Below are 11,536 nucleotides of genomic sequence, written 5' to 3'. Positions count from 1 at the left end.
ATCGCTTCCTAATAAATCAAATCCTCCTCCCTGTGCTTCAGAGGGACCCACACGGACACGGTACACGTGTGGCCCAGACAGCACAGGGGTCCAGAAGCAGAGCTGAGCTGACATCTCACCCCAATCACACCCATCCCCCTCCCACTCCCAGGACTCTACGGCTTCCGCACCTCCAATTTAAGATCATCAGGTGCTAACACTATGAATCACGCATGAGTAGGTAAGTTCACGTCCATTTTATGATGAGCAAACGTATCTTGAGAACATTTGGGATGGGTACATGCCTCCAAGAGTCAAACCTGGAAGAAATCTGTACCAACCAAGACACTGACCTCTGTCTTAGAAAGGGGCTTCACACAGCTCACAAAGGCAGTGACTTCTTCCCACGGGAGATCTGGGGAGCTGCAAGGTCAAGGGGACTGCTAGGTGGGCCTCATTTCCAGGACGATAAAACAGGGACCCGGAGCTGGCGAGTGGCTCCCACGAAGTCACCCTGCCGGGTGCGGCCACCCAGGGGTTGAGAGCCAGGGGTCCTGTCTCCAAGCATCTCTGGGGTCATGCTCTGTTGAGCTGGGCATGACCTCTGGGGGTCAAATCATTTTTTACCCAACGGTTTCTGAGGCTTAGCAGAAAGTGGAGGGATGTTCTTCCAGGTTGGCTGAAAGGGAAGCAAAGAGGGAACGAATATGAACCACTGCTTGGGTTCATAGGAACCCAAGAACATGGGGTCAAAAGTGTGTGTCATCCACTTCCTCCTCGCCCACCGGAAACACCAGAAAGATGCCAGCTTCCACTAAGACTAAATTCTTAACTCACTGCTAAGTCTCTCTAGGTTCCATCTTCCTCTTCCCTTCTTACCTGATTCTGTGTGGATCGTTCTTACAACCTTGGTTGTACGTGAATCTTTTTGCCAGTTTCCAGTTTGTTTTCAGTGAGTGTTGCTCCATGTGGAGATGTATTTTTGATGCATTCGTGGGGGGAGGTGGGCTCTGTGTTCTCCTCCTCTGCCATCTTGTCTCCCCTCCCATCTTACTTAGTTCCTAATGCCTCCCTCCCCATCACTCCCATTTTACAGATGAGGAGACTGAGGCTTGGAGAGTGGAAGTCATTTGCCTAAGGTCACCTTGTGGTGGAGCAGGAATTTAAAGTTCTGGCCGGCTGGTTCTTAAGAGCCATCCCAAATCATCTCTCACTGTCCCGTTCTTTCCCACTGGCCCCAGCATGTCCCTGTGTAAGGTTCACAGACTCAGGTGGGTCAGACCCACTCCAAGGACTGTTCCTGTCATCAGCAGGTAATAGACATGTTGGCATCAATCCCCATGGACTCTAGATTTTCCTGCAGGACTCACACCTGAGTATTCTGAATCTCAAACCTGATGTTTGCTTTTCAAGGGCATTGCGGTGGGTGGCGGAATTGTCCGCTTTCAAGGGCTTTTGTTTTTCCATGCATAGACTTGAGCTTTCACAGTGCTGGGTGGGTGTTCAGGTTTTACTGGCCAAGACCCCTGGACCTTTGCATCCACCTGCATCTAACCCTGAAGAGCATCTGAGAGCAGAGCCTGTGCCTTCCTTACCTGGTCACCTCTGATGCCAGCCTTCCCCACCATCATTCTGTTCCCACCCCAGTGGCCTCCCTGGGGTTCCTCAAAGCAAGATCTTTCCTGCCTCGGGACTTTTGCCCTTCCCGCTCCCTCTGCCTGGGTGCCCGTGTCAGATCTTGGCTCAGATATCACCTGCTCACAGCGGCCTTCCTTCCTGGCCCCGATCTGAAGCAGCTCCCTCCTCGCCTGGCTACCCCACATCACATCACCTGTCTGTCCAGCTTCCTTCACGACACTACTGCAGGCTGGGCCTTTCTTGCTGACTTACTGGTTGCCCGGTTTAGTCTCCTACTAGGATGTAAGCCCCCGAGAGCAGGAGCCCCGATTTATCCACGGCGTCCCCCCAGCACCACGCCTGCACACACTGGAGATTTCCACGAATGACTGCTGAACCTCTGGGCACCCGGTTCACGCCTGAGAGTTGGCCCTGGATAGCACCGCGTGGCAGAGGGAGGGAGACGGAGGGACCAACTTCATGGGACAGAGGAGGGCTTGTCTGTCTGTTCACGGAGGTGTGAAGGCAAAGGAATGTGTAAGTTACAACCTAGTCTGGTCCTTGGATTTAGGGCCACGGGCTATAGAAACTTCCACTTCTGAGCACGCCCAAAGCTCTCGTATGTTCACTTTGAAATTATAAGGGAATTTCCAAATTCTACCCGCAGATAAAGCCCTACTCTTGCCCTCCCACTGTTCAACTTCGTGATGAAAGCTACCTTGGACACCTAGCTGCCCAAAGCCACCTGCTGTCACTGACGCATCCCGCCTCCCACTTACCTGCTGCCGTCGCTTTACTGAAAGTGCTTCTGCTGTCCTTTCCCATGTTCTGCCACATTTTTGGAGGCACCCTCTGCGAAAAGAAGTGGGCTCTGTCAGGGAAGGTGTGTGGATTCCTGCTCAGATGCTCACGGCTCACCAGCCAAACTAAGTCCAAACACCTCAGCCTGGCCCGGCGCCCTGGCCCTGCCCCTTCTCCTCCCCCAAAGAGGTCCCCCAGTCCCCACCTGCAGCTGTTCCCCCCAGCCCGTGTGGTCTGCCCTCAACTCCTGCCATTCCCCCCCAGCCCCGTGCTCACGACGCTCTCCGGCTGCTGTGATGGCCAAGTTGATTCCACCTCAGGATTTCCACATCTGCTGTCCCTCTGCCCACTATTTCTTATTCTTGATACTGGGCTTCAATATCCCCTCATTGGGAAGCCTTCCTTGACATCCTAGTCTAAGGTGTCCTTTTCACAGTGTCCTGAATGTGACCTCAATGGCCCTGATCACTGTTGGCACTAAATAACCACTTGGACCTTATTCATCTTTTATTAATACTTTCTTGCTTGCTATCAGCTGCAGGATGGCAGGGACTGGGTCTGCCATGTTCATAAACGTAGCAACCTCCAGCAAGGCACGAAGAGTAATTTTTGATAAATATGTACTGTCAATTCTTTAAAAAGATATGGTGGATGAATGGAAGAATGGATGGATGGATGGATGGATGGGTGGATGGATGGATGGATGGATGGGTGGGTGGATGGATGGATGGATGGATCGATGGATCGATGGATCGATGGATCGATGGATAATTGGATCGATGATTGGCTGGAGGGATGGTGTCAGCCATATTTTCTAATTCCCTCAATGAAAGCAGGAGGAACTTCTGCATGTCTAGTCCCAGGTTCTGATGTTCAGCATGAAGCTGTGTTTGCTGTAAGCCCCTCTTGCCCACCATCAGACAACAGGGCTTCTACCTTATTTCCCAATCTAATTCCCATTTTGTCCCCTATGAGCCATCCCTGAGCTGCGGCCTCAGTCCCACCCTGCAGCCTGGAATGGCTCCTGCCCACATGGAGGACCGCACAGGCTAGAGGAGAGATTTTTCACAACAGAAGCATCTTGGCATCCTAGCACCTTACCCCCAACATGCCATCTGACAGCATAAAAGCAACCAGGGAGAATACAGTCATTTTCCTTCATAGCAGCTTCAAACTGTAGTTCTCAGAACTGTCCATTGGGTTTCTTTTCTTCACCCCAGAAATGCCCACTGCCCTTTTTAGTACCCTCCGCAAAGTAAGAATGGTTCTTCTCTTACCTGGATATTCTTTGTAAAATTTGTGTCGTAAGAATCGCCCATCTAGAAAAGAAGTGAGAGGATTAAACTCCTTTCGGGGAGTTTATAAGGCCAAAACTATTTTCATAACAATGCTAAGAAATTATTTGTGTTTTTCACTCTCATTCTCTCACAAGTGTACAATGGAATTTTCCAGAAGCTACAGTGACGTGTGACACTGCAGCCGATTAAATGCAGAAGCAGAACGACCCAATTCCCACTGTTGACTGTCATCAACCAACTCCTTCCTCAGCCCCCACCCTATCACAGCAGCAAAACATTTTATGGTGGGAGTTGGGGAAATTTAACGTGGGAGAGTGGAGAAACCTGGCCAGATCATGCAGACGTTTCACTTGGCAATGCGTCTACCGGTAAACTCACCCCTCCCCCTCTGTGCATCAGTCTCATATGACTGCTATAAGGTTAATAAATCACGTTTGTGCACTTGAAACTAATATTCTATGCCAATCATATCTCAATAAAAATCATATTTATGTACTCAGTGGGCATTTTGTTTCCTTCTCTTCTGTGGCTATCCTAAAAATCATCAGGGTGTCCAGGACCAGCGCTGACATTTACTGTACAAGGCGACAGAACCAACGGCTGATCCACACCCTCGGGCAGAGAGCTTATCAGCAACCTCAACGACTACTGTTTACAACGATTTTTCCATTTACAGCTATTTTCTGAAGCAAATGGCAAAATTCTTCCAGGCCGGAGGCTCTCCGAAACATTCCTGCTCCTCCCTTCTCCCTGGGGGTGAATTCTGGCCCCTGACGCCATGGGCAGGAGACGGTGGTCTGTGCGGAGCTGGACCCCTTCCTCACACCAGGTGTGTTTACCACCAAGTGTCACTTTGGCAAAACAAACCTATGGATCTGAGCCCCTGCTCTGGGCTGCCCAGGCAGCACCCAGTGAGGTCACTTTGTCAGAGGGAAGAGTCGGGGCGGGGGGGGCTCATCTCCCACATCTCAGTCTTGGATGGTCAGTATCGGAGCAGCATGGAACCCACTCAGAAGATGCACGGGGTGGGGATAAACTAGGAGGTTGGAACTGACATGTACACACGACTATGTAGAAAACAGATAACCAACCAGGACCTATTGTATAGCACAGGGAACTCTACTCAATATTTTGTAATAACCTATAAGGGAAAACAACCTGAAAAGGAACAGATATATATATATATGTGTATATCTGAATCACTGTGTTGTACACCTGAAACTAACATGACATTGTAAATCAATTATACTTCAATAAAGTAAAATAAAATAAAATAAAAAGATGCACCGAGGACCCCGGCCCTGCTCGCCGAGAAATCAGATCTAATGCCTGTGTTGATGTTCATTTTTCTCTCAAGAAAGACATGAACTCCTCAGACGTCAGGGTCCAGGCTGAACTCAGGCGGCCCTTGGCCCCCTGTAGCAGCCGGCTCTCAGCAGAGACCTGCATCTTAGGCGTGGGCACGAGACCTGTAACTTATTCTCAGATAGTCCCAAAAAGTAACTATGTGGATTTATATATAGAGAGAGTGCAGGGTTGGGAGAGAGGCAGAGAGAGCACGACAAAGGAAACAGTATTTAACAATTGATGAATTAGGGTGGAGGGTCCAAGGGACTCTCCTTGCCACTTTTCTGTTAAGTCAGAAATTACTTCAGGACTTCCCTGGTGGTGCAGTGGTTAAGAATCCGCCTGCCAACTCAGGGAACACGGGTTCGAGCTCTGATCTGGGAAGATCCCACATGCCGTGGAGCAACTAAGCCCATGCGCCACAACTACTGAGCCTGCGCTCTAGAGCCTGTGAGCCACAACGACTGAGCCCACGTGCCACAACTACTGAAGCCCACGCGCCTAGAACCCGTGCTCCACAACAAGAGAAGCCACCGCAATGAGAAGCCCGTGCACCACAACGAAGACCCAACGCAGCCAAAAAATTTTTAAAAATTAAAAAAAGAAATTACCTCAAATATGCAGTTTTTTAAAAACTTAAAATCCAAGGCTTTTTGTTTGGTTACCCTGGGACAAGAGCGCTCCTCTCCTCCCCGAGCCCGTTGCTCCAAGGGAAGTTGTTGGAATTTAAGATGCTTCCAAACTCCTGTACAATTACCAATAATTATTGCTAAGTGACAGCCCTCTGGGGACAAGGCTAGGGGAAATTTCAATTACATTTCTATCTAGAAGGCTCCGATCATTCCTGTGGGTGGGGGAGGACACACACCCATGGGCTTTGGAGCAGATGGCCAGGCTTGGAATTCTCGCTCTGCTCCCTGTTAGGTGTATGCGTTGTCTGGGCACGTTTCTGATCTCCAGTCCTCCCTCTTGCGGAAGACAGGTGACGGCGGCGCACATCAGTTGGGGACCTACTATGTGTCAGGCGCTGCCCTAAGCGCTTTATAAGTGTTCTCTCATTCAAGCTTCATCACTACCCCAAGAAGCAATTACTATCGTGACCCTCATTGCCCCAATTTACAGATGAAGAAACTGAGGCTAAGAAAGCTTAGGTTAGCTGCCCAAGGTGACCCGGGAAGAATGCCGCAGCATTTGAACCCATTTCAGTGGCCTGCAGTCTTAATCACACTCAACGCTGCTCCTGGTCATACTTCTGCCTTTGCAGGCTCGCACTGAAGCTTAGCGGAGCACCCACAAGGGCCTCAATCAACCCCGGGCGTCATCGGTACAGTCACCTGACTGTCTCTTTGTTTACCTCCATCCTTGAAGTGGGTCCTTTTTGAACTAGTTTGGTGCCTCGAGAACGGGTTTGAACCTGTCTGGCTTACCCTGGTCTTGGAGGTCATGTAACTGAATGAGCACGATCAGGAGATGAGAAAGGCCACGTGATTCCAGGCCTTTCCAGTTATAAACATGACATTTCGGTTCAGAGGACTCCTGACTAACCCCCACCATCCCCAGCTCTTTTGGAAAAAGCTGCCCCTTCCAGCAGGTTCCTACAGGCTGGCCTGTTCTTGGGGTTGTATGTCCGAAGGACTGCGTATCCCGTCCACCTGCATACTCAGTCCACTGTGGTGTCTACAGACAGCAGTGGTGCCAACAGAAGGGATTCGGTTCTGTGCTTGAGAAACTACAGACATGGTCTATTTACATGGATTAACTCAGTGGCTCCTCAAAGAGTTCGTGAAGTAGCTTAACTACTATTAGCCCTGTTTACAGATAAGGAAAGCGAGGCCTGAAAAGGTTGGGCAATTTGCCACACACAGCAGCAAGGGGCCAAGTGGCCACTGGAACCCTGGCTGTCTGGCTGGAGAACCTACTCATAACCCTAAATAGCAAGTGTAATGTAGGAGAAATCTCAGATTCCTGGTTGGTTCCAATCCTTTTATACGTAATTTTTTTCAAAGCTCAGAACTCCAGGAACCAGGATTCCCGAGACAGTTCCATGTCTCATAATTTTATTACTTGCAATGATGCTGATGTTAAATGTGTAACAGGTTTAACATCGATGTCTTTCTTGAAACACCTCAGAGAAATAAATTCTCAAATGAGGAAAAAGAAATGCTTCGGCAGATAATGCATGTGATGGGTTCTTTGGGCCAGTAAGGTCGCTGTGATTATCCCCGATTTTGACCGATGTGCTATCCTCAGCTATTAGGACTAACAGATGCTGAAGTGGGGACGTGGGCCCTGGAGGGTATGGTCTCAAAGTTCCAGTAAGCTCAACTTTGACATGCTTACCCCCTCCATCTCCCTGAAGTTCCCGATTCTTTGCTTGCCACACATTTCTGGCAAATTCCATGCCTAACCTCTCGACCTTACGCTTTGCATGAGGCAGTAGTGACTTTTAGGTACCCTCAGCAGTCCCTCCTCTGTCCTCCTTGCCCCCCTGGGGAAAAGTATGCAAACTAAAGCCACACTATTCATGCCCTTCACTGAACTATTTATTGCCTTGTCTCCAAAGACAAATACTAATTAAGTCACACTGAACAGTTCTAGCAGAGAGAAGTTAAGGGTTCTCAGACAATTCAAATTCTGTGCAGTTTAAAATGGATAGATAGATATAGATTATTCAACTTTTACTGGGCACCTCTTTGTCTCTGCTGTGGCATCACACGTATGATTTCAATTAATCCCCATAACCCAGCATGAAGTGGCCCCATTTTACAGATAAGAAAACCGAGGCTCAGAGATTTGAAACAACTGAGCCCAAGGTCAGCCAGGCAGGAGGTGGCCGAGCTGGGGTTTGCCCGCATCCTGCTCAGATGAGGAGGGAGAAGGTGGAGAGGAGCAGCGCAGAGAGGGATCAGGAGGAGGGCGTGGCCAGGCTCAGGGGCCGGGGGTTTCCTTTGGGACGGGTCTCCCGTGGGGGGTTCCGGGGAGAGTGGGGTGGGGCTCGGTGTCCACACTCACCTGCCGGCCGGCGCTGCTTGACACACTGCCCGCTGTTGGGGATGCCCTCAGCCAGGTCACCCGGGCTCAGGATGTGGCACTCATAGCCTGAGGGGCAGAGGAGTGGCTCGGCCCCGTCCTCTGTGGTGCTGCAGGCCTCTGCTGCGGGGGACACACACGCGGGGGGCTCTCATCAGCATCCCAGATTCCACGCTGTGTCTGGGGTCTCTGCACACACACATGCACACAGGGGCAGCCCAAAGTCACATGATCCCAAACATGCCCTCGCATGCAGGCATCGTGACATGCATATTGGGTTGGCCAAAAAGTTCGTTCAGCTAGCGAATGCGTTGTTCAAGAAAAGCTCTTTGTGAAAATGAAAAACATCAATTTTTACTTAAAACCGAACGAACTTTTTGGCCAACCCAGTACACGTACGTTCATCCCCACACAATGAAACACATATGCTCGTGCTTATAATCACACGTACATACGTGTTTACCCACCAAAATCCTATACACACACATATCACATACACACATTTTCGCCATCCCACAAGTCCTAACACATGTATACACACACACACACACACACACACACAGCCATATCCACACCCACGTTCACATGCACACAAATCCTGCACACACACACGCCCCTACAGTCGCACACACCTGCACAAACAGGGATGCACAAGTTCTCAGACACACGGCCACAAGCACAGCCAGCCGGCTTCACGCACAGCTGCACACCCTGACACACACGGTCACGCACTCGGATGTATGCAGGGTCACAAGCACAGCTGCACACCCTGACAGACACGGTCACGCACTGGGATGTATGCAGGGTCACAAGCACAGCTGCACACCCTGACACACACGGTCACACACTCGGATGTATGCAGGGTCACAAGCACAGCTGCACACCCTCACACACACGGTCACGCACTCGGATGTATGCAGGGTCATAAGCACAGCTGCACACCCTAACACACACGGTCACGCACTCGGATGTATGCAGGGTCACAAGCACAGCTGCACACCCTGACACACACGGTCACACACTCGGATGTACGCAGGGTCACAAGCACAGCTGCACACCCTTACAGACACGGTCACGCACTCGGATGTATGCAGGGTCACAAGCACAGCTGCACACCCTGACACACATGGTCACGCACTGGGAGGTATGCAGGGTCACAAGCACAGCTGCACACCCTGACAGACACGGTCACGCACTGGGATGTATGCAGGGTCACAAGCACAGCTGCACACCCTGACACACACGGTCACACACTCGGATGTATGCAGGGTCACAAGCACAGCTGCACACCCTGACACACACGGTCACGCACTCGGATGTATGGAGGGTCACAAGCACAGCTGCACACCCTGACACACACGGTCACGCACTGGGATGTATGCAGGGTCACAAGCACAGCTGCACACCCTGACACACACGGTCACACACTCGGATGTATGCAGGGTCACAAGCACAGCTGCACACCCTCACACACACGGTCACGCACTCGGATGTATGCAGGGTCACAAGCACAGCTGCACACCCTGACAGACACGGTCACACACTCGGATGTATGCAGGGTCACAAGCACAGCTGCACACCCTCACACACACGGTCACGCACTCGGATGTATGCAGGGTCACAAGCACAGCTGCACACCCTGACAGACACGGTCACACACTCGGATGTATGCAGGGTCACAAGCACAGCTGCACACACGCAAAGGAGCTCCCTCACAGCCACACCCCCACAGTGCTCCAGGCCCCTGGGCCTGCCTGCCATTCCTTTCAGAAACTGTTCTCCACCCACCCCGGAAGGAGGCCTCGTCAGCAGGGAGCAGTGAACCCCTTATGGTGACTTGAGGGATCTGAAAACCCCAAGCCCCCTTCCTCTGAATTCTCCACCCAGGGAGGAGACCCCATTGCCAGGGACAGTCAAACCCCACACTGTTCTGGGGATTCTGAGAGCCTGGCCAAGACCCAGCCATGCCCTTCCGTGTCGGGGTGGGGAGGGTCCAAGCGGGCCAAGTATTTGAGGATAGGCAGCCTGCCGGAGCAGAGGCTGACCCTGGTTATCAGTTTTCTGGGGGCACCTGAGAAGGGGGGGGACCCTGGCTCTGCTGTCGGGTTGGGCATCACCTTGCAGGTACCTTGCAATGCCTCCTCAGGGCCATCCAGGAGCCAGCCGTTGCCCCCAAGCCATCGAGGTTTCGGCTGCACTAGCCAGTCTAAAACTGACAAGATAATAGATGGTTAAATCGAGGCCCTCAGGCAGCTGAGAAATGCCCCAGCCTCTGGGGATGGGGAGCCTGCATCTCGGGATGACACACAGAGCCGCCCTGCAGGAGAAACAACTCAGTTCCCCAGCAAAAGTTCATCCCTTCCTTTTAGTAACAGAACTCTTGAGTTTCAGCTAGGCACTGGCTGGCCAAGCTGGAGACTACATTTCCCAGCCTCCCGTGCAGCAAGGTGTGCCATGTGACTGAGTTCTGGCCAATTGGATATGAGCAGAAGTAACGAGGCCACATCCCAGCTTTCCCTTGTATGGTTACCTGTCGGGTCCCCTCCCTCTCTCTTTCCCGCTTCCTGCAGACTGGGAGCCACTTGGACCATGTGGAGCAACGAGACAGAGGGAACCTGGGTCCCTGGGTGACTGGAGCAGAGACACCTGCCTGTCATGGACCACCTGTCGACTCCGGCCTTTTAACCAAGGGAGAAGTAAATGTCTAATAGGTTGGGCCCCTGAGTTTGTGGGTCTTTTTGTTACAGCATCATGGCCTGTTCTCTAACCAATACATTTTTAACAGGAAGAGTGACCATGTAGTAGACTGGAAGGTCTTCAAAGCCCCAAATAGGGATTGAAAACCCAAATGCCTCTGGGGACAGATAGGTAACATAAAGGAGAAAGGCAGGCTGGGTAGGATCACGGCCAACTGGAGAGTGTTCCTGCCTCAGTGGGTCAGCGGCTGGTCAGCTCTGGCCAGCTGTTCCCCGTGTTCCCAGAGCCTCTGGGTGTTTTTTTTTTTTTTTTAACTTTAGGTCTGTATTTAAAAAAATATAAACTCTTGGTTTTAAATGTTGGCAAATAATTTCTTAAAATTTTAAGTACTTTGGAGATTAAATAAAACTGGTCTGGGATCACATTCGTTTATGACCTCTGCTTTAGTCTGACTCCAAAATAAAGAGATTGATGTGCTGTCTAGTGCCTTTGAAAGTACCTAGATAGGGATTGGTAAAAATACCGGTTAGCTTTTTTCTTTAAAAGAGCACAATATGGTTATAAGATGGTTGCTCTCAGTGTGGAAATGGAAACAGCAGAACCAGCAGTTTACAACTTCCAAACGAGAGGGGTGAGACATGGTTCCAGAGTCTCTATTTCCAATCTTCTGGTTCTTCCCTCCTTTTCCCCACCGCCTTGGACTTAATGTTAGAAAATGTATTTTCAATGCTATTTTTTTACTAAATAGGAAATGTATTAATTTTTCC

At 50.7% G+C, this 11,536-nt stretch overlaps 1 protein-coding gene across 1 annotated transcript in view; it reads right to left on the bottom strand.

The window, feature by feature from the left end:
• Nucleotides 1–221: 221 nt before the first annotated feature.
• Nucleotides 222–11,536, bottom strand: part of WFDC1 (WAP four-disulfide core domain 1) — a 28,095-nt gene continuing 16,780 nt past the window's right edge. Inside the window, exons 3-7 of the mRNA XM_059904361.1 lie at nt 10,201–10,284; nt 8,055–8,195; nt 3,675–3,716; nt 2,376–2,448; nt 222–658 (exon numbers count right to left, since the gene is read on the bottom strand). Of these exons, the coding sequence (XP_059760344.1) occupies nt 2,390–2,448; nt 3,675–3,716; nt 8,055–8,195; nt 10,201–10,284 (326 nt within the window). The 3' untranslated portion in view covers nt 222–658; nt 2,376–2,389. The remainder of the gene's footprint in view (nt 659–2,375; nt 2,449–3,674; nt 3,717–8,054; nt 8,196–10,200; nt 10,285–11,536) is intronic.

The sequence above is a fragment of the Balaenoptera ricei genome, chromosome 19 (genome assembly GCF_028023285.1).
Source record: "Balaenoptera ricei isolate mBalRic1 chromosome 19, mBalRic1.hap2, whole genome shotgun sequence".
NCBI classification, from domain to species: Eukaryota; Metazoa; Chordata; class Mammalia; order Artiodactyla; family Balaenopteridae; genus Balaenoptera; species Balaenoptera ricei.
Note: the sequence above shows the minus strand (reverse complement) of the source record. Positions and strands in the feature narration are given on the sequence as shown.